This window comes from Bos indicus, chromosome 9 (assembly GCF_029378745.1).
Source record: "Bos indicus isolate NIAB-ARS_2022 breed Sahiwal x Tharparkar chromosome 9, NIAB-ARS_B.indTharparkar_mat_pri_1.0, whole genome shotgun sequence".
NCBI lineage: Eukaryota > Metazoa > Chordata > Mammalia > Artiodactyla > Bovidae > Bos > Bos indicus.
The window spans coordinates 98,651,057-98,673,529 of NC_091768.1; the positions used below are offsets into that span (position 1 = coordinate 98,651,057).

The following is a 22,473-nucleotide window of genomic DNA, read 5'->3' on the forward strand; positions in this document are numbered from 1 at the left end:
TGTAACTTTGTGCATGTAAAACATGCAAATTGATGTCTTTAAAATAAAAGCTGAATATTATCTTGATAATTGTTCTTTAAGGTCAAAAAAGCAAAAAAAAAAAAAAAAACTTAAAGAACCAAAATTTTATACAGTAACATTTAGGTAAGGTCTGTAGATTAAGGAACTTCAAGCATCATATATTTTTCAAGATACTGAAATTAATGTTTCTAAATATCTGTTATGGTATACTGATTCTCCAGTTTATTTAAAATTGTTCCCTTGAAAGAAATGTTGAGTAGTTAAACAACAAAAGTCCTCTATTTTGAAAAAAAATCATTTTCTAGTTCCTCCATAGATGGCCATTGCAAAGAAGTTTAAACAATTCTAATTCTCAGATAATAATATACAGACAGCAGATACACACAAAAGCTTCATTTAGATAAAACGACAAAGAAAACTACCATTTCCTGATTTTCTTCCTTATCCCTCCCCACACACCACCTTGATTCTGCAAATGGCAGAATAAATGAAAGCTCCTTTCTTCTACATCAACTCCTTTGTCCTCTGAAGGTTGCCTAATCATATTCATCTCTTAAAATGAAGTAAGCAGCATTTCAAAAGCTGTATTCATATTAAATCAACTTTCTGATTCCTGCATTGCAGGAATAAAGCAATGTAATCACATCTTAAATTGGTTTACAGCAGGCTGTCTACCTTATCCTAGTTCTCAGGATTGATGAAATGAATAGTTTTAAAATAGCGCTTTTTGAAATGACATGAGAATTAATAGTGCATAATTATCTCACTGTTGACAAGTGAGAGATGTTTAACTCCTTAAATGAGCTTTCCTAATGAATTGGTGTCAGAGAAAAGCTTCATTGCCTGTACATTGTTGACTGATATCTAGGAGGACTGACTGAAACCATAAAGGCATATTAAAAACCAACTTTTAAAATCATTTAGGTAAAAATTAAATGATCCAAATTTCACTTAATATTTGGCATATCTTAAGATTTTACATAAATTTCAGTAGTATTCTAGATGCTGGATTACTAGGAAAATCTTCTTTTAACATTTTATTTGTCAACTAAGAAATGTTCAACCTTTCTCTAGAGTTTCAACAAAACAGACTTTAGTATTAGACTTAGATTTAGACTCTTTATTACTGAAAAGAAAAAATCTGAAAAGCAGCATTTAGAATGTTTCTGATATGTTTGAGAATTCTAATGAAAGATCAACTATAACACAATGAAATAAATCTTCATGCTTTTTAAAATAAACTTTTAGTACATGTACAAAATTTATTAAGGTGTTATTCTTACTACATTGAAGTTTACCATTTTATATTCATTCCTTGTCCTAATTCACGTTAACTCATAGCTATACTGTTCAGTTCTTTATTCTAAATCTTGTGGGTAAAACCAAAACAGATTCACATTTCTAATACCTGGAAAAGAGAAAAACCAGCACATTGCCAGCAGCAGGGCTATGCAGATGAAACCTAATATAAAACAGTTTCTTTTTTTTTCCCCTGTATCTTTCTCACAAACCAACTGTCTACTTTGAGAATGTTTTCAGGCACTGGGCTAAGAACTTCCTATTTAATCCTGGAGCCCTCCATGGATGTAGATAACATTATCTCCACTTTACAGATGAGGAAGGCAGGGCTTCCAGAGGCTCCTGTTTCACAGTCACACAGACGGGAACGAGCAGAGCCCCACGATAAACTGAGACGACCAGGATCCGAGACTGCAGTGGCCACAACATCGAGGCGGCCCGTCTGCCTAGAGGCCACCTGTCTGCCTAGAGGCCACAGGCAGTTTGGGAAAAGAGAGGTTTGCTTCGTAATCAAACCCCTAACTTAAGAGTTCAGGCTTCCGAGGTGGCGCTGTTGGTAAAGAAACCGCCTGCCAATGCAGGAGACAAAAGAGACACGGGTTCAAATCCCTGAGCCAGAAGATCCTCTGGAGGTGGGCATGGCGACCCGCTCCAGTATTCTTGTCTGCGAAATCCCCATGGACAGAGAAGCCTGGCGGGCTACAGTCCCAAGGGTCATAAAGAGTCAGACACAACCGAAGCGACTTACCACGTACATACTTCAAGAATTCAACAAGGCCTAGGGATGGATAAATTTGGGACAAATATTCACAGTCTTTACCTGGTATCCTCTTTAGTTAGCATCAGAGAGAAGGACTCAAGAGTTTAAAAACAGACCCTGAGAGTGAAACAGTGAGAGCAAAGGGTGAAGACAGTGTCCACTCAGGCTCTCAGAACTAACAGAACTGCCTGAGCTGGCAGTGCCCTCCACCTGGGCAAAACGGGCCCAGCGCCCCCAGGCACTGGTGGGCCACGGGCGGCTGTGGCCAGAAGGGGAGTACCCTGGGAGGGATGCTGGAGCAACGAACCACTTTAACATCCTTTAGGAAACCAAAGTCTCTGTATCTGCATTCCTCCCCATGTACAAATCCTACCATTTCTTCTCCCAAACTCCTGGGAGACTGAGCCTCAGGAATGAACTAGATCACAAGCAGCTAGCTTCAGTCTTGTGTCTCACGTTCCCAATAAGATAATTAGATACACGAATGGTTCAGGCTATTCTAGACCCTACATCAAAGCTCACTGGACTAGTTTTGCTAAACAGACACACCTGAAAATGTTTTAGGAGCAATGTACTCTGAGTTCCAAATATGACGTCTTCAAGGATAATCAGCCAAGAAATTTTAGTCAAGCTATTTTATAAATATTTGTGAACGTGTATAAACATGTTCTGAATAGAAAAAAAAAAAAAAAAAGCTAGATTTGATTTCCTCATTGGCAAACTAGAGGTCACGGAGGGCCATTTCATGAAGAATGTTAAATTAATCATTGTATGTGAATGGGCCTGGTAGAATCTAGCACCAGTGGGTACTCAAAGACGATATCTGAATTGCAAAACAAAAGGGCTTCATGTTTTATTTATACTGCAAAAATCTACCAAGAAAACAGTATTATTATCAACCACTTTTAAACTATATCAAATAATTGTATTGTATTTACCAAGAGTATAGAGATTTATATTGGAAAACAAAAACATACTGGGAACTGAAGCGTTTCAAAGGTAAAGATGTACTTCACGTTATCACTTTGTAATGTTCCTTTTTTGTTATCTTCAACAACAAAAATGAAAAATGTTAAAATAAAAAGGGACTTTAACAAGTTCTAGAAATTATCTTCCAGCTTTTTAGTGTCTGTGATGGAAGCCCTCCACACCAGCCATACCCACGCTTGATGTCAGACAAGCACTGACAGGGTGTTTGTGGTGGGGCCTGGGGAGCAGCTGCGTGCACAAGTAGGGTCAGGGGTCAGGCCCTCACTTAGCCGCCCCCTCCCGTGGCCAGCCTTTAGGTGATATTCTTGAAAACTCTTTCCTCACTAAAAGGAACATGGTTTTAGAAACAGCTATATGGCAATATCATTTGCACTCACAGATGTATAGATGGAAACTTTAGCCTACAGGGCCAGTCCTAATATTCTGGGCCCCAGATCCCACTGACTTGACCAGAAACACCTTTAATCAAGTCGAATCTGGTAGTACTTTAAGAACTCATGCTCCAGGGTATAAAATCTAGATATCCCTCTTCTGTATTGTCATTTAATGAGCAGTATCAAGCCTCTTGGAGGCAAGGAACTGGCTTTTTTGAACGCTTCCCTCAAAATAATGAGGTTTGGAGAACAGCTGTCAGTCATGGAAACGCATCAAACATTGTATGATGACCTCTTGAAACCTCGTTCCAAAAGAAAATTAGAAATTAAAATAATACAGTTAAGCGCTTATAAAGTTTACAAGATTCTTATCTGCTCTGAAAACATGAAAAGAATCAAATTAACTTCTTGGCCTGAGAAACTCGGGTCTGTTTTTAAGGCCCTACTCTGCAACCCTCAGTCAGCCCTGTAGGAAGGTAATTCCCAGGGCCAGAGGGGTAGACCCTGCAGCTTCTCAGAAGTAAACGCAGAGAGCTAAATTAAGGCACTCAGATGGGCATGGACAGGTTGTGCAGAGCCTAGCTGTTTGACTCCCGTGGATTCTAGAGCAGAACACTAAACACTTGTGTTTATTTAGAGAGCAAGTACAGAATAGAGCAGCAGAAACTTGGCTTTCTCAGTGTTCCCCTCCAGCTCCTGCTAATCAAGGGGAACCCACAGCTAACAACCTCATGCGAGGGTCTTAAAATGCAAGTTTTAATGATATTTCATTGTAGTGCCCTCGTACCCCAACGTGTTTATTCTGTTTTCATTTTACCTGTGTTAGAGAGAGAGAGACCACAGCAGGAAAACTGCTCTTGTGAGAAAGAAGGACATAAAATGCAAGCGATGAATTAAAGAGGCAAATGAAGGAACTCTTTTCCTTTATTAGAAATAGAGGAAACAGATTGTGCTCGTCTCCCGAGGGCCCACAGCCGCGCTGCGTGGAATTCAGCCAGCTTCAGTCACAGAGCTCACTCAGGAGTTTTGCTCTGTGAAAAGAGGAAGCCAGATGGGCTATTTACTTTCAACAAGATAATTCTGGAGGAAATTGTTGTAAGTCAAAGAAACTTTTTAGCTTCATCTGCTATTTTAGCCTCTACACTAGATTCAGGAGGCAGGCAGGGAGGGTTCTGTTAGTGAAGACATAGAGGAGACCTGGAATGGGAATTGGGGAAACAAAAGAGAGTGCAGTGCGCATGTGGGCGGTGGTGTTACCCAAGTCCAGCAGCTTCACAGACACGCCACCCGCGCTCACATCCTCACTCCACCAGCCACTCCCTACCACCCTGGACCAGCGATCTCAGCCCTCAGAGCCTCAGTGTCCTCCTGGGTATCACGGGGACCATACTGGTCACAAGATGATGTGAAGACTGAATGGCATAATGCAGGTACACCACTTAAAATATAACACACAACATAGCTCTCAGTAAACACTGGGAATTATTTTTCTCCATGTCACTATCTCTTCCATTTACAAAATATAAACAAGCTATCATACACATACGTATGTATATACAGGTATGTATATGTGAATATATTCTTAAGAACATAGTAAGAGCTCAATATTATATTAATCTACCAATCATACTTGATGAAATCTGTATATGTGAAAACAACCTTTTATTTTGCTGTCACAGGGAAAGAGTAATATACTCCAGATAATTTTATCCTTGGGTCAAGAATTTTAAAGGGGTTTTTCTACATAAAATCACTTCTTTAAGAAAAACAACTGTGAAAAGAATATAAAAAAGCTCATTAAATTGTGTGTTAGAATTCTCATAAATATAAAAGATGCTTCCTAACCAAGAAAGCAAAGTTTTCTCCATCAAGCAGTAAATAATGGCTACTGCGATGGAAAAGTCATCTAACAGCCACATTTTCAGGATATATAACATATAAATATTGTTTATTAAGCAAAAACTAAAAGTATTCAGGTTAAGTTATGGAGTCACTAAGCATCCAAGTTAACCTACCTTTTTTTTACACTTATAATATTTTGAATGATAACTGATAATTCTAAGATAATAAAAGATACTTTCTGAATGATGCAATATAGAATTACATTCAGTCTACTATTTTTACCATGGCAGGAGAAAGGAATACATTTTTAGAAAGATTATTCAACATGAAGGACTAAAATAAACAGACTGTTTCACTTGGTTATCTTTGCATTGATATTGAGAAAACCACAAATATTCCATTTCAAGTTATTTATATTAAAGAAACAGCATCACTATTTTTTGGTAATACATTCTCCCCCTGAAGGGGAAAATAACCCAAAGAAATGATCAATTTATGGATTCAGATACGACAAATACAAGAGCACATATTTTAGAACTAAAAAATCTAACAAGAATTGTTACGGCATTTAATTTCCTGTATACTTAGTGACAATCCAGCTGTGCACCAAGCAAACAAAATAAGGGAGAAGGTCCATTTATGCTTGCCGTAATAGCGGTGCATATGTCAAGCTTTATAAACAGTCATCAGGTCATCATCTGCAATGCAAATCCACTGCATGCCTGGCATTCATCTGGGCCATATTACATTCCTCTGGGCCATATCTGGGCAAAGGGAACTGTTGCCAATAGGACAACATGTACGCAGCTTGCTGCACCATGAGCAATGAGGTCCTTTGTCTCTGATCCATGGGTCTTTGGTCTTCTGACAGCATCCACAATACATTAACTGGCTAACTTATTAGAATTTAAGTAGAGAAAGTGCTGCACTCAATACGCCAGCAAATTTGGAAAACTCAGCAGTGGCCACAGGACTGGAAAAGGTCAGTTTTCATTCCAATCTCAAAGAAAGGAAATGCCAAAGAATGCTCAAACTACCACACAATTGCACTCATCTCACACGCTAGCAAAGTAATGCTCAAAATTCTCCAAGCTAGGCTTCAACAATATGTGAACCATGAACTTCCAGATGTTCAAGCTGGTTTTAGAAAAGACAGAGAAACCAGAGATCAAATTGCCAACATCCGTTGGATCATCAAAAAAGCAATGGAGTTCCAGAAAAACATCTATTTCTGCTTTATTGACTATGCCAAAGCCTTTGACTGTGTGGATCACCACAAACTGCAGAAAATTCTGAAGAGATGGGAATACCAGACCACCTGACCTGCCTCTTGAGAAATCTGTATGCATGTCAAGAAGCAACAGTTAGAACTGGACATGGAACAACAGACTGGTTCCAAATAGGAAAAGGAGAACGTCAAGGCTGTATATTGTCACCCTGCTTATTTAACTTATACGCAGAGTACATCATAAGGAACACTGGGCTGGATGAAGCACAAGCTGGAATCAAGATTGCTGGGAGAAATATCAATAACCTCAGATATGAAGATGACACCACCCTTATGGCAGAAAGTGAAGAAGAACTAAAGAGCCTCTTGATGAAAGTGAAAAAGGAGAGTGAAAAAGATGGCTTAAAGCTCAACATTCAGAAAACTAAGATCATGGCGTCTGGTCCCATCACTTCATGGGAAATAGATGGGGAAACAGTGGAAACAGTGGCTGACTTTATTTTTTGGGCTCCAAAATCACTGCAGATGGTGACTGCAGCCATGAAATTAAAAGACGCTTACTCCTTGGAAGAAAAGTTATGACCAACCTAAACAGCGTATTTGGAGAAGGCAATGGCACCCCACTCCAGTACTTTTGCCTGGAAAATCCCATGGACGGAGGAGCCTGGTGGGCTGCAGTCCATGGGGTCGCTACAGTTGGACACGACTGAGCGACTTCACTTTCACTTTTCACTTTCATGCATTGGAGAAGGAAGTGGCAACCCACTCCAGTGTTCTTGCCTGGAGAATCCCAGGGACGGGGAAGCCTGGTGGGCTGCCGTCTATGGGGTTGCACAGAGTCGGACATGACTGAAGCAACTTAGCAGCAACAGCAGCAAACAGCGTATTAAAAAGCAGAGACATTACTTTGTCAACAAAGGTCTGTCTAGTCAAGGCTGTGGTTTTTCCAGTAGGCATGTATGGATGTGAGAGCTGGACTATAAAGAAACCTGAGGGCCGAAGAACTGATGCTTTTGTACTGTGGTGTTGGAGAAGACTCTTGCGAGTCCCTTGGACTGCAAGGAGATCAAACCAGTCAATCCTAGGGGAAATCAGTCTGAATATTCATTGGAAGGACTGATGTTAAAGCTGAAATTCCCATACTTTGGCCACCTGATGCGAAGAACTGACTCATTTGAAAAGACCCTGATGCTGGGAAAGATTGATGGCAGGAGGAGAAGGTGACGACAGAGGATGAGATGGTTGGATGGCATCACTGACTCGATGGACATGGGTTTGAGCAAGGTCCGGGAGTTGGTGATGGACAGGGAAGCCGGGCATGCTGCAGTCCATGGGGTTGCAAAGAACTGGACACAACTGAGTGACTGAACTGAACTGAACTGAGACTAAATATCAATTCCCAGATCCAACATGCTTATTTCTGGGAAGAACCACTCATGATACTTGATATAAAGCCCAGTTAGGGCAACCATCCCCACACTTAATGTTCCAGTATGAACTTACATAGATGTTCTAGTGTTGAAGCTACTCATCCTAGATTCTTTGACAGAAGCAATAAAAAATTATTAACATGAGAATGTAAAAAACAGGGTCATTTACCTACCTTCTAGAATCTAAACCTATGAGTTCTCCTCTTGGGTCTCAACATAAAATTAAAATGTTACTCTTCAGTTCCACCTCCCCCATAGCAAAACTCCTATGAAGGGAAACCATTAATACCACTACACTGCGCTTCAGTGTGAAGAAGAAAAGTATTAAGTATATGCAACAGTCGCAGTCTAGTTTAGGGGGAAGGGAGAATTGAGATGTGGCCAAGACGGGGAAGGAAATGAATAAGGAGTGCTACTAGCCACAAAAAATATGTATACACATTTTTTTTTTTATTCTAAGCCTGATTTTCTAAAGTACCATCAATCTATCAATCAATTTACAAACAATAAGCCTATACTCATGGAGGCAGAAAAACAGCTAGAAGACCATTATTTATAAAATTAAGACCATAATTTATAAATTACCAATGGGGAGGGAAAGCAGGAAAAGTTGCAAGAGTCAGGGAATAAAAGAGTTGAGAAATATTTTAATTTCCATTGTCAAAAGTCCGACACAAGCAAAGTGTGTAAGATTCAAAATTCACCTTCAGAAATGTAAAAAAAAAAGATTCAAGTTCCACCTGGTGCTTTGTGTATGACAGTGCCAAAGACCTGTTAATTATCGTGTGTGTGCTCAGTTGCTTAGTTGTATCTGACTCTTTGCGACCCCATGGACCATAGTCCGCCAGGCTCCTCTGTCTATGGGATTCTCCAAGCAAGGATACTGGGGTGGGCTGCCATTTCCTACTTCAGGGGATCTTCCCAACCCAGGGATCAAACCCACGTCTCCTGCACTGGCAGATGGATGCTTTATCACTGAGGCACCAGACACCCTATTATCTATTACTTTCTGTTAAAAGCAAAGGAACAACTTGAAAAAGAGGGTGAAATAATAATTTAGAAGCAGAGTTATAAAAGTAGTTTAATTTCTAGATTTCTGGCTGCATATCATATATGATCAATAGATATTCTAGATTTACTGCTTTACAATGTATATATTTTTAAAATGTGCTTAAAATTAGGAAAATCCACATTATTTCAGAAAGTAACTTCATATTCACTTCTCTCCATAATTCATTAAAAATAAAAATAAATGGTTTTTGAGAATAATCACAGACATGAGTTTGATGAATGACCATTTCTCTGCCCACCCACCGTGAGCCATGAGGACAAGGCAGATACGTTTATTCATAGAGTTCTGTATTCTCATGTATAACTGATGTTGCTGGCATATGCTGTTACTTAATTACACAGAGGCAGAATAAATGCCTGATGCAAAGCCACTTCTGGAGTTGTGCTCGCTTACTATAAACAGATACAAATATTTTGAGGAGAGTTAAAAAGGCAGCTTAAAACTCAACATTCCAAAAACTAAGACCATGGCATCCAGTACCATCACTTTATGGCAAATAGATGGGGAAACAGTGGAAACAGTGACAGACTTTATTTTCTTGGGCTCCAAAATCATTGCAGATGGTGACAAGAGCTATGAAATTAAAAGACACTTGCTCCTTGGGAGAAAAGCTATGATCAAGCTAGACAGCATATTAAAAAGCAGACACATTACTTTACCGAGAAAGGTCCGTCTAGTCAAAGCTATGGTTTTTCCAGTAGTCATGTATGGATGTGAGAGTTGGACCATAAAGAAAGCTGAATGCCAAAGAATTGATGCTTTTGAACTGTGGTGTTGGAGAAGACTCTTGAGAGTCCCCTGGACTGCAAGGAGATCAAACCAGTCAATCCTAGGGGAAATCAGTCCTGAATATTCACTGAAGGGACTGATGTTGAAGCTGAAGTTCCAATACTTTTGCCACCTGATGGGAAGAACTGACTCACTGGAAAAGACCCTGCTGCTGGGAAAGAATGAAGGTGGGAGGAGACGGAACAACAGAGGAGGAGATGGTTGGATGGCATCACCAACAAGCTCCAGGAGTTGGTGATGGACAGGGAAGCCTAGTGGGCTGTAGTCCCTAGGGTCACAAAGAGTCAGACACAACTTAGCAACTGAATGGAACTGAACTACCCACATTTTAAAAAGGTTAAAATTTAAACCTATCTCATAAATAAGATGAAAGAACATCTTTAGAATAATTCTGAAAAAAAAAAAAAAAAAAAAAAATCCAGCTTCACTTCTTTGTTTTAGAACTAGGACTTTGGTGTCATCCAAGGTCTCTATCCAGTGGACTTGAGGAGGAGGTGAGTGAATACTCTAGATAGAAGACTGTATACATGACCTCAGAGTCAGTCAAATACAAAGAGCTTACGAACAAATCCATTTTTCCTATTAAAAAACCCCTCAGAATAATTAAAATGAATTTCCACTCAAATTAAATTGCCTTGTAGTTCTGTGTGCAAGGCTTTAGACATTATAAACACTCCATGACTTTGGCCTGCCAGGTTTCCTCAATCAATCATGCAGTAGCCTAAAATTAAATTGAAATGATTGGATCAAGGAAAATCAAATTTTTTAACATTTAGGTTCAGTAATGTGATTATGAAGCTTTTAGTGATATTGTAATTACTTTGAAGCTTCGAGCATATGTTTCTACTGAGAGTATTCCATGGAGAAAAACTGCATTAAGGAAACAAGTAAATACAGACCCCAAAGATGCAAAAATAAATTTGTTGTAAAGCTAAAAGCTAAAGGTTGGAAAAGAGACAATGCATTCATGTAATTTATACTTTAAACATCCTGTGTAGAGTAACTACTTTAAAATCCTAGCTGGTTCCAGAATTAAAATAATGTAATGGCCTCCCTCTAAGGGCAAGCATTAGAGAAGCAATAGAGAGAAACAACAGCAAAGGACAGGGTAAAAAAAAAAAAAAAAAATGATTGTCCTGCGCAAGCTCCACTTTTTTACAGAGAAAAATGTGACTAAAATTTCTCTCTCAAAATTAATGAACCATTGTATCAGAATTTGAAATGCTTTAATACACTTAGTAATTACCAAAATAAAAAACCAAAGAGTTACTACCCTATTTATTAATGTTTTCATCCATTTCAACACTCACTGGGATTATGCTGGGTTTGGGGGCTACAAGATACACCAGGTAAGGCAACATCATCAAGGCAAACAGGAAGCGTGACTGGAGAAGACAAAATGAGAGACAAGACAATGGTCTGCTCTCCATTTCTCCTCTGATTCATACTTTCATTCATTCAACAATTATTTATTATGTATGAAGCATACATAATATAATTGAAACATCCTCCTTTCCTCAAGAATAAGGCAGGTAAATAAACACGTAACATTAAAATGGAAAGATTTAGGTCTTCAAAGTTTAACAGGAGAATGAGTCCATCAAATAATCTGTAAACACAGAGTTTTGGAAGGATCTGTCTATTCTATCAAGGCATAGCTAATCATCTGAATCACTTAAAGCTCCGACGTAGGAAGCGGTGCATTGGACTCCCACCATTTAATTTGGCTGATGTCAATTTTATTCATTTATTTTTAATTGGAATTCACTTCTCACTTTCAGCCACCGGTTCTGCTATTCCCTGCTGTCTCGGAGGAGGCCTGACTCACAACATTCACCTGCCACTGACCAGGGCAAGCTTCAGCTGTTTGCTTCCTCTGCCCCAACAGGCCTTACAAGTCAACACAGTGTCCACTTGTTGCAGACATGCTACTCTTTGTTAAACTGGGACAGACCGGATTCGTATTGCTGTAATTCCTGTGTCAGTCAAAAGTAAATGAGGGAGACGACATAACCCTGCTGCCAAAGCTTCTAAAAATAAACCTGAACAGGCCCATTCTTAGCATTAAGACCTAATGGTTCCTCATTACTTATAAAACAAAACCTGAACTTTCCAAACAGGCCCTGATCTTCCTCCCCTGATTGTTCTTCCCCCTTCTTATGCTCTGTCCTTGTCCATTCCACTCCCTCTGAGCAGCACTTCCCCTTCAGACTCTGCTTCCAAGTCCCCAGGCCCTCTGGTTTGAGGTCAGCTCAAATACCACCTCTGCTCTGGAGGTCCCCCAGCTTCATCACACAAATACACACTTCCATTATAGCTTCTGCTGTGGCTGATCATTACTTTGTCCGTGTACCCAGCATCTTCAAGAAATCATGACATGCTCACTTCGTTATGGAGACTCGGAGGTGTCTCAGGTCATAACTTAGGGTCTCAGTAAATGTTTGTTGACATGAACATTTATTTTCTTCTTTCATCCAATAAAAATGAACTCTCTTGTTTTCTTACAAATCAAATTCTGCATCTATTTAATAAATGTATTCCATACTTCCTTTAGAGTTTCTCCTAACTAACAATGCATAATGGAATATTTTCCAAATATTTCAGCTGAAACTGCTTCATGAAACCCAAATTCCACACAGACATCTTTTTAAAAATGAACCAAATTCTTTTCTTGCCTTTCATAACTTTACTGGGATTTATATAAAACTTCTAACTGTGTATTTCCAACCTAGCCCTATTAATTATTATTTACAAGGGCAGGACAATGTTAAATGATTCCACAGGAGCATTAGGTGTCTAACATTCATAGTGAACTGGTGAATCAGAAGTCAAAATGTACATAAAAGGGTTATTTGCTCCCACTTTGCCTGATCATGTGTTGTTGCATGGAGTCATATTTCCTGTCAAAAGCATAACAAGGCTTCCCTTGCTCTACAGGATACAAATGAGCAACCCGGTACAGCAAATCACCCCGATGCAGTTCCCCATTTCAGTCCTGGAGTGTGGCCACATGTTCTTTTGTCACCTGGGAAAACCACCTTGAAAAGTGAGTTATGTCCTTGGCCAGCTTTATCAACCAGCCCACACATACAGACACATACACACACGCTCACACAATGCTGGATTCCCCATGTGTAACATTACGGTATGGCCACTAAATGACCCCAGAAGAGGAAAGATCAAGTAACACAGCTGTCAATTCAATGTCCTGTATCGGTCATCCTTAGTTCGTAAGAAGACACCTTAAAACCAGATTCCAAACGGTGAAGGCCTTCATGGTAACTGTGGTAGGCTGGACAGACCACCTCGGCATGTCCATATGCTAATTCCTAAAACCTGTAAGGGCGACCTTGTATGGCAAAAGGGTCTATTAAAGTAAGAATCTTGAGATGGGAGGTTATCCTAGTGACTCCTAAATGTAACCACAGCCCTCTTATAGGAGGAAGGCAAAGGGAGATCTGACTACAGTGAGAGAGAAGGCACGACCCACAGAACAGAGACGAAGGGAGGCAGCCAGGAGCCGCGGAGCCAGCAGCCTGGACAAGAGGAAGAGGACTCACCACGGAAGCTTCCAGAAGGAACGAGGCCTGCTAACACCTAGAGTTTAGCTCTTTAAAACTCATTTTGGACATGTGACCTCCAGAAGTGTAAGAGAATACATCTGTGTTGTTTTAAGCTGCCAAACTCCTGCTAACTTGTTACAGCAGCAACAGGAAGCTAATACAGTGATTGAGCCATGCCTCAATGGTATACAATACTATCGGAAAAAAGCTAGTGAAATTATGCTACTAATATTTGTTTTTCTGGAAACACTACTTTTTTGATCAGAACATGAAATTACTAGAAGTACGCTACCATGGCTAATTTATTTGACAATTTGTCACAAAAGTATAATTAGTTCTATACATATTTTAATCAATGATACATCTATCCTGTCCTTAAGCCTAGGTTTATAACACTGCATTTTGTTCTATTTCCAAAATACTTGCATGCTTAATGCTGAAGATCTGAAAAAACACAGAAAACCATAATAAAAAAAAAAATCCCAGACGCAAGGTAATAATTTTGAGGTACACATCCCAGGATTTTTACATATATAAATGGCACCTAATGCTACAGTTTTCATTTATGGTAAGAAAGTTCTTACACTAATTTACAAAAAAATCTTTTTTAACTATCAAAGAATTTGCAAATATTTATCAGTCTTAGATCATTAATGTTAATCATCCTGTTATCATCATTTGTTGAGAACAAAAAAACAATCATGTCATCCCAGAAACCAGACCTCAAGTGGCATTTCCACCTTCCTCTAACTTTACAGGCATAGCTTGTATTCTACTGAGGATAAAATGATTGAATTGGGTACAGAAGTCAGAAGAGATATCTAATAAATTTATACATGAATAACTGTGACAACCATAGCTGGACTTAGCAGAGAAGCTCTTTATGTGTTAGACCCCAATACAAGTAATTCCAGAACTTCCCCTCAATCCCTCCCCTCCAGCAGAGTTATGAAATGTGCTGCCGCATGGCACAGTGCCCAACACGGCCAGTGTATGATGGCGAGGACACAGACCCAGCGTGAACCTCCAGCATCATACACTGTGAATAAGATGATTTCATGCCTTTCTTGAAATCAAGCTGATGGAGAAAAGAAAATCAACACACTTGATAAGAAACTCTGCAAGCAGTAAGCAAAAAACAAACGCATACGCACACACACACACACACACACGCGCGCGCGGGAAATAAAAAAGAAGAAAACCCTAGAAAGGACCACAATAAAGGAAGAAATTCCCTTACCTACCAGTAACTGGGCATGTCACCAGTTCCTCAATGAACAATAGTAGGAAGTAAATGTCAGACCTCCACTATATACACTATATACTACTTCCTGTTTATATCATGTAACTCTGTCCAAACTGACTGCACAGTGAAACACATACAATTCCCACCCACCACTGTGAATTCAGGCAATCATTTAAAAACATCTTTCCGTAGTGTCACACACATAACCAGACTTAGTGGGTGCCAACTGACGTGTGCAGTCCACATCTGCTTGTGATCCGCATCCCGGAAAGGCAGCAACTCAGAAAAGGCTGCCCCAGTTGTGCTTAAACCTGAACCTCTCACTCCATAAGGACTCACCAGGGAACTGGAAAGGACTTCAGGCCAGAGTTCAAGGGCAGAGAGAAGACTGAGAGAATGAATTATTGTTCTTGAGACTTTATATTTCTCCAGACAGGTAAGCCTAACTCCTGTCCTATCCTCAAGCCAGCTCAAGGTTCTTCACTCCCCAAAACTCTTGACTCAAGGGAAGAAAACGTAATCAGGACCATATTACCCTGAAAGCAAAGTGCAGAGGCTGGGCCTATGAGTAGTTGAGTTTTACTGCAGACAACTCCCGAGAGAGAGAGAGAGAGAGAGAGAGAGAGAGAGAGAAAGAGAGAGAGAGAGAGAGAGAGTGTGTCCAGGGGAGGAGCCACAGCAGGGCTGGTCTCTTTAGTCACACGATTCCTGACACAACCCTCAGGAACACTTGTATAACCAGCCAAGCCCCGTGGAAAGCCCAGAGGCAAGCAAGGAAAGAGCTCACCTCTTTAATTAGTCAGACAGCAGCTGCTTCTGTGAGCTCTGACAGAATCAAAGAACGTGGGGAAGAAGAAAATGAGGGGAGTACAAATGGATGATAAAAGCCAAGGTTTTCCTCAGAAACACACACATCCCAAACCTCGTCCTCTTTCTCCACGTTATTAATAACAAGGTGAATCTCGGGTGTCTCTTTCCTTTCTTCCCATATTCTGGAAAATGAATCTACTCTGAACAATAAGCTTAAAAAATGATTATATAGTTGCAGAGGGGTTCATCTCAGGTGATGGTATTTACACATTGAAACTTCATAGGGATAACTGGCGCATTCATCAATTACAGGGATAAATAAAGAACATGTTTCAACTGGAACACTAATATTAGTTTCCTAATCACTACTATTTTCCTCTCCTAATTTGATAAGGTGGGGGTTTAAGGGACAGGGAAGGTTTGTATATACTGTATATAGAGATTTTTCTCTCTCTGATGCTCAAGTCTCTAATGTTATCCTTTATGGGGAACCCTATTCAAATCTTACAGTAAGAGTCAACTCGATAAATCATCAAGAACTCATCAATACTCTTAAAAATACAAATGTCCGAAGGTGGTCTCAATACATGGGCCAAGCATATAAGTAAATAAGGCTGGAAGGTGAGCTGCAACATAAATCAATGTCTTTAATATCACAAAACTTAAGAGAGGAGCCATTCAGATTACTACAAAGAAGCATTTAAAATGAGCTCATTAAATTCAAATTAAAACAGAAACACTATATAAGCAATGGACCACAATTAACAGCTGAAGAAACAGCAGGTAAGAAACAATTTCCATTGATCAAAAAAATAAAAACTAACAGAATAAAGTATTCTGCACTGAAATGGTTTTCATGAATATGAAACACTATCAAGTAAGAACTTTTTTTCTGAATTTTCAAAGAGGTTTGGAGGTGGAAATGGATTTGCATATCTTAATACAAAGGGCTTTCACTGAATCATTTTCAAGCAATGAAGCCAGGAGGTTTAAAAAAAAAAAAATGCAGACTTCAAAAAACCCTTAGAAATAGTTCCAAAGTTGAAAAGGGCACAGAGTCATCATTTTGGAGTCTTTGGAACCAAAGAAGAACTGTACATAATTACAAGAAATCTATGCAAAAATGGAGAACTTTTTTTGTGACACAATTGTACATCATCATCAACAGCTTTCAGCCTACTTTGGGGACTGAGATATAGGGTTGCTTCTCATCTAAAATTATTGAAATGGCAAAGCAAGAGACAATACACAGTATATTTAACTGAAATATAAATTCTGAGGCTTTAAAATTCACTATATACAAGCTTTGAAACTCATATGCAGACTTGTGGTCAAACAGTACAGTTAGACCGTACATTCATGATGGCTTTTTTTCCTCTATTTTTTTGTTTACTCATGTATCCCTGGCACCCAGAACAGTACTGGGCACACAGTAGATACTCAATTACTGAATCTGCTTTCATGGAAATAAAGCACGATAAAGTGAGAAGTGAAGGGGTTTTCTTCTTAAATTCATTTGAAAAATTAAAATATATTGTTTCTCATCTATCAGAAAGGCAATAATATTTTACGCTACACGGGGGGAATGTGGACACGCACAAATGCTGTTGGTGCAGGCAGGGACACACAGACAGTTGGGCACTTCGTGCACTGTTTAAAAGCAGTAAGTTTAGGGTGGGGACGAGGCAGTGAGAGAGGGCAAACCCCGTAGGTGCTTTGCTGTGGAAAGTTGGGTCAGTTCTGGGGAGGATGTCTTTTTGTCATTTCTCCAGCTCACAGGAGTAGGATAGCTCTTTGCTGCCTTGCTATGGTGGACAGAAGTGTAAAACGGTGATTTCTTTTAAACAATTTGGAAATACCTAGCAAAATTCACAATCTACGAATCTTTCTTTTTTATATGTACTTATTTATTTGGCTGTGCTGGGTTTCAGTGCGGCACGTGGGATCCTTGGTCTTCACTGAGGCATACCGCGTGTGAGATTTAGTTCCTTGACCAGGGATGGAACCCAGGCACCCTGCACTGGGAATGCGGAGTCTTAGCCACTGGACCACCAGGGAAGTCCCTCTACAAACCTTTTAACTAGAAAATCCACTCAGAGATTGTAATAGTTTTACTTTACATATAAGCTTACATATGCAAATAAAGTCATATGGACACAAACACTCCTAATGATAGCAACTATCTGTAAACCTACTGTATGCTCATTTATTGGAGACTATCTACAGAATTTATGTACATCCATTAAATACTAGACAGGAATAACTGTAGGGTCGATCTGCACACGCAGATTCATAAGTTTTCTAAGAGATGTTAAGTTAAACAAAGTACAAAAAAGGTTGTTCGAATTATTTTTTTTTTTGATCACTAAAAATCATTTTTAAGACATTGAGTCTGAATTTCAATATTGGCAACATAATTATATATATGTATTTCCATGTACTTTAGGGCTTCCCTGGTGGCTCAGTGGTAAAGAACCCACCTGCACTGCAGGATCCGAGGAGACCTGGATTCAAATCCTGGGTCAGGAAGATCCCCTGGAGGACAGCAGGGCAATTGACTCCAGTATTCCTGCCTGGAGAATCCCATGGACAGAGGAGCCTGGAGGGCTACAGTCCATGGGGCCACAAAGAGTCCGATAGGACTGAAGTGACTTAGCACGCACACACTCCTGTACTAGGTGTACATGAATACATCTGATACTACTGAAATACCTAAATTTAGTTCAATACAACAGACATATAGGATACCACAAATGTCACTATTAAAACTCAGTTTTAAACACAAAACATTGTTAATTTTAAAAGGGTGAAATATAATTTTAAGAGAAATGCCAAAATTTATATTTTATTCTTAGTTGAATTTTCTTAAGCTTTTTATTCTGGTTTATATTATCTTAAAGTCCTCTCCATATTCCTCAAAAAAAAATAATTTTTCACCTACTTAAGTTGTTTCTGTAGCTATCTGAGTCAGGGCATTAAACATATTAGTAATAATCTAACTGGGACATGTAGTACTTTTGAAACAGTCTCTGTGACAAGAAAGAATCTTGAGTTTTGAGAAGGTAAGGGAAGATAATTTTATTGGTAGTGAGAAAATCAATTGCCGTGGGAGTCCCCCACGCACCCCCATTTCCTCCTGCGGGGATTCTTCCTGACCCAGGGATCGAGCCCACATCTCGTGTCCTCTGCATTGGCAGGCAGATTGTTTACCACTAGCACCACCTGAGTAGCACACATGTCTTTAAACAAAAAATAAAATCATCCCCATAGATATATATTAGTGTATATTTTTAATCTTCTGTACATCACTGGATATAGACTATAATGCCTTTCCTGGCTCCAAAGTTTAATCAGAAATGGAAACACAACACTCCAAGACCTTCCTTCAATTGCTCCCACTTTCACTTACCTTTGGCATTATTCAACATAACCAAGTCCAAAATTAAGATTTTTATTACAATATACCCACTGACAGAATTAGGCAATGCAACTAGTTGAGTACAGAATAATATATTGTACATTATCCACATGGTTTTAACACATGAAGTATTTTTCTCAGGAGAGTACATGGATTTAATTATTTATGTTATACTTATTTGCACTGGGTAAAGCAATAGCTGGAGTATGAGAAACAGCACTTTAGACACCACCTTATATTCTCCATGGCACTACCAGTTACGAATAAATGTCGAATCTTCCTTCCTGTGTCCCTAAACCCCAAACTAAACTGCCTAAATTAGTTCACGCAAACAAAATTATTTATATAATCATCTGTTAGAGAACAAGTCAGAATTAACTGATGGCTTTTAGATCTTAAATTCTTGCCTTTACATAGCTTTGCATGTGTGGGTGCTAGGTTGCTGCAGTCGTATCCAACTCTTTGCGACCATATGGACTGTAGCCCACCAGGCTCCTTTGTCCATGGGATTCTCCAGGCATGAATACTGGAGTGAGTTTCCATGCCCTCCTCCAGGAGACCTTCCCAAGCCACGGATAGAACCTGTGTCTCTTATATCTCCTCCTGCACAGAGAGTCGGGTTCTTTACCACTTAGTACCACTGGGGAAGCCCCTATATAGGTTTACTGTAAATTTATTTCTTTTAGAATTATCCACGTATCAGATTATGTTGAATTAAAATCCGTACAACTGTCTTCAAGACAAGGTGTAGACTATTTTTTCCCTGTAAAATATGGACAGCATGAATTTTGGAAATTTTCATATTTTTCTGATTTAGTTTAGATTTGTGTTAGAAAATGAATCTTGTGTAATTGTCACCTAAAAAGGCTCAAAATATTCACAAAAAGTTATATATTTTTCTTAATTAGATAACCCATTCATCAGAAACCACATCATGTTAGAAAAGTAGGAAAAACTGGACAACATCCTTAGGTTTTACATTGTTGCAAACGGTGTCAGTTAGCTGGCATATTCCTCCTAGTGTTGGATAGAACGTTTCCGATTTTAACATTAGTCTAATAACTAACTGATGTAAGAAGAGTTTATCAGTATGTAAAAACTTACATACTTTTTAAAAATCACCTTCCATCATTGAGGCAATCAAAAGTGCTTTAAGCACACCCAGTCAAGAGTAATTCCCTCTACCCCCCAAAAAACTCACCAAACCAATTAACACACAGTCTAGAGGAAATCTGTCATAATAAACTCCCCAAGGAGTAATGTTTTGTAATCACACAGTACATTCCACTAATTTTCAGAGATAAACCTTTAATTTTTGGCTTAACAATCCTGGAAAAGGGGGACTTTTCCAGTCTTCTTCACTACAGTGTTTACAAGCAATTCTAACAGCCACCTCCAAAGCTTTATTCACAAAAATGCAGCTAGGTCATTCTGTATATATATATACACATAGAGAGAGAGAGAGAGAGAAGGTTTTTGCATAATGAATAGTAAATTCATTATGCTGGAAGTTTTACTCCTTGCTATCATTCACTATTAATTATTCTTTCATCTCAGACCTCCAAAGAGATTATCTAGAAGACAAAAATTCAAGAGCGAAAGAAGTTCAAATCCACCTGCGGGAATTTGTTTTGACCTCAAGCACCATCACCAGGCACCGGTCTACCAATTTAGCGCTTCGCTAGGGTTTCCCTTCAAGAGTTCCCCGGACAGCGTGGGTCCCCTCCGTCCTCAGCGGGAAGACAGCCCCCCAAGGCGCCCCGAGTTGGCGCGGGAAGAAGGGCTTCCCCACGGACGCCCGCGCTGGAGCGGGCGGTGCGCTCGCCCAGGGCCCGCAGGACTCAGCCTTCTCCTCAGGGGCACCCCCGGGCGAAGGCGTCTCCGGGGGAAGCCTGGCAGGGCGGGCGCGGGCGGGGCTTGGGACAGAGACACACACGTCTTCTCGGGGAGCCGGCGGCGCGGGCTGAGGGGAGCGCGGACACCGCCACCCGCCACTGACAGCGGGCACCCGCGGGGGGGGGGGGGGGTCCCCGCCGGGCGGGGCGGCGCGGCGCAGAGACGCTGTACCTGGCAGGTACCCACGTACCTATCATGGCCACTGGGCAGGCGGCCCGCCAGGCGAGCAGGGTCCCACTCGCACCCGGGCGCCCACCTGCGCCTCACACGAGCTGCGCTCCGGGGTTAAATCTTTCGGGACGCCCCTCCCCCTCTTCCCCCCGGCGCCCCGGCCCTCGGAACGCGCACGCGCAAACGGCGTGCCGCCCGCAGCCTTCTGGGAGTCGTAGTTTTCACTCGTTAAGTACTGCCTCGGGTCTGTCGCCACCCGCCGCCCGCCCTTCCGGCCTGAGGCCCAGGAAATATTACGTCACCGGGAGGCGGGGCCATCCGGCCTCAGTGTTGACGCGTCGCTTAGCAACCGGGAGGGTTACCTTTGGAAGCTCGTGGCAGCTCTGGCCTCGGCCCTGCCCTCTTCCCGCCCCTCCCCTCCCCTCAACTCCCGGCACCTAGGAGCTGCCAAACACCTGGATCGACCACTGCTACGAAGGGGTTGAATTTCTATCATTAACGCGCCTTTTTCCATTTTTTTCCCCCGACCTCCTCACATCCATAAATCTCACTGACTCTTTTACTACACGTTGTATGAGAACAAGACATTTTCTAGGAAGATGGTGGCAGAAAAAGAGACCCTGAGCTTAAACAAATGCCCAGCCAAGCTGCCGACGAGGACCAAGCTCCTGGCACAGCAGCCGCTCCCGGTGCACCAGCCTCACTCCATGGTTTCTGAGGGCTTCACAGTCAAAGCCATGATGAAAAACTCAGTCGTAAGTGATCTTCCCGAATCGAATGCACTCGCTCCCAGTCAGGGGACCCCAGGTTGCAGAGACTGGCTGGCCCTAGGATGGATTCTGAGCCCATGTCCTGGGTGGTCTTCGCCCAAAATGGCAATTTATTCGGCCAGTAGCAGACGGTACCCAACAGAGTGTGGAGGTCCAGGCTAGGATGTTAAGAAGGGGTCTCGGGCAACTGATGTACTGTGCCCGTTTCTAAGCACCTTCCTAATAACTCCGGGTTATTAGGAAGGTGCTAAGAATAACTAGCACCTTAGAATAACTCTAGACCACCTGAATTTATCCTTCAGCTATATACACAAAGAAAGATCCCCTTTACTTATTGATTCCTAAACTAGCCTCACTGAGAAAAGCGCCTTAATGGAAGAAGAGGGCTTAGAAATCATGAACTCCCTTGCAAAATTTAACATTTCTGATGTACAACTGGGAACCTAAACTCATTAACAGTAAGAAATTTTATCAATTCAACCTAGACATTATAGGAATATCCTAGCATTTTTTCTAAGAAGATTCTCACAAAAATGCATGTTAAAGTACTGAGAAGCAACTTAATAAGAAGTCTGTTTCCAAGTAGATCTTTTAAACTTTTAATTTTAAAATTTCCAAGATTTGATGCTAGTACTTCTGACTATTAATACAATTCATATTTCATTTCTATTGTTTTGTGGTAGTAAAAATCCATTATTCTCAATACTATTAGGGGGGAAAGTTTAAACTGCACATGGAAGGTTTCAGTATATACATGACAGTTAAAAAAAAAAAAAAAAAAGCTTTAAATGTGT

At 40.5% G+C, this 22,473-nt stretch overlaps 2 protein-coding genes across 3 annotated transcripts in view; one reads left to right on the top strand and one right to left on the bottom strand.

The window, feature by feature from the left end:
- AGPAT4 (1-acylglycerol-3-phosphate O-acyltransferase 4) overlaps positions 1-21,057 on the bottom strand; it is a 1,411,158-nt gene extending 1,390,101 nt beyond the window's left edge. The window contains exon 1 of the mRNA XM_070795610.1: positions 20,929-21,057. The gene's annotated coding sequence lies outside the window, so the exon portion shown is untranslated. The remainder of the gene's footprint in view (positions 1-20,928) is intronic.
- A 202-nt stretch (positions 21,058-21,259) lies between these two features.
- The window catches only part of PACRG (parkin coregulated), a 529,211-nt gene continuing 527,997 nt past the window's right edge, over positions 21,260-22,473 (top strand). Inside the window, exon 1 of one of the 2 annotated variants that reach the window (XM_019967667.2) lies at positions 21,260-21,664. In XM_019967667.2, coding sequence (XP_019823226.2) covers positions 21,509-21,664 — 156 coding nt within the window. In that variant the 5' untranslated portion in view covers positions 21,260-21,508. The remainder of the gene's footprint in view (positions 21,665-22,473) is intronic. The other variant, XM_019967668.2, reaches the window with a different exon arrangement.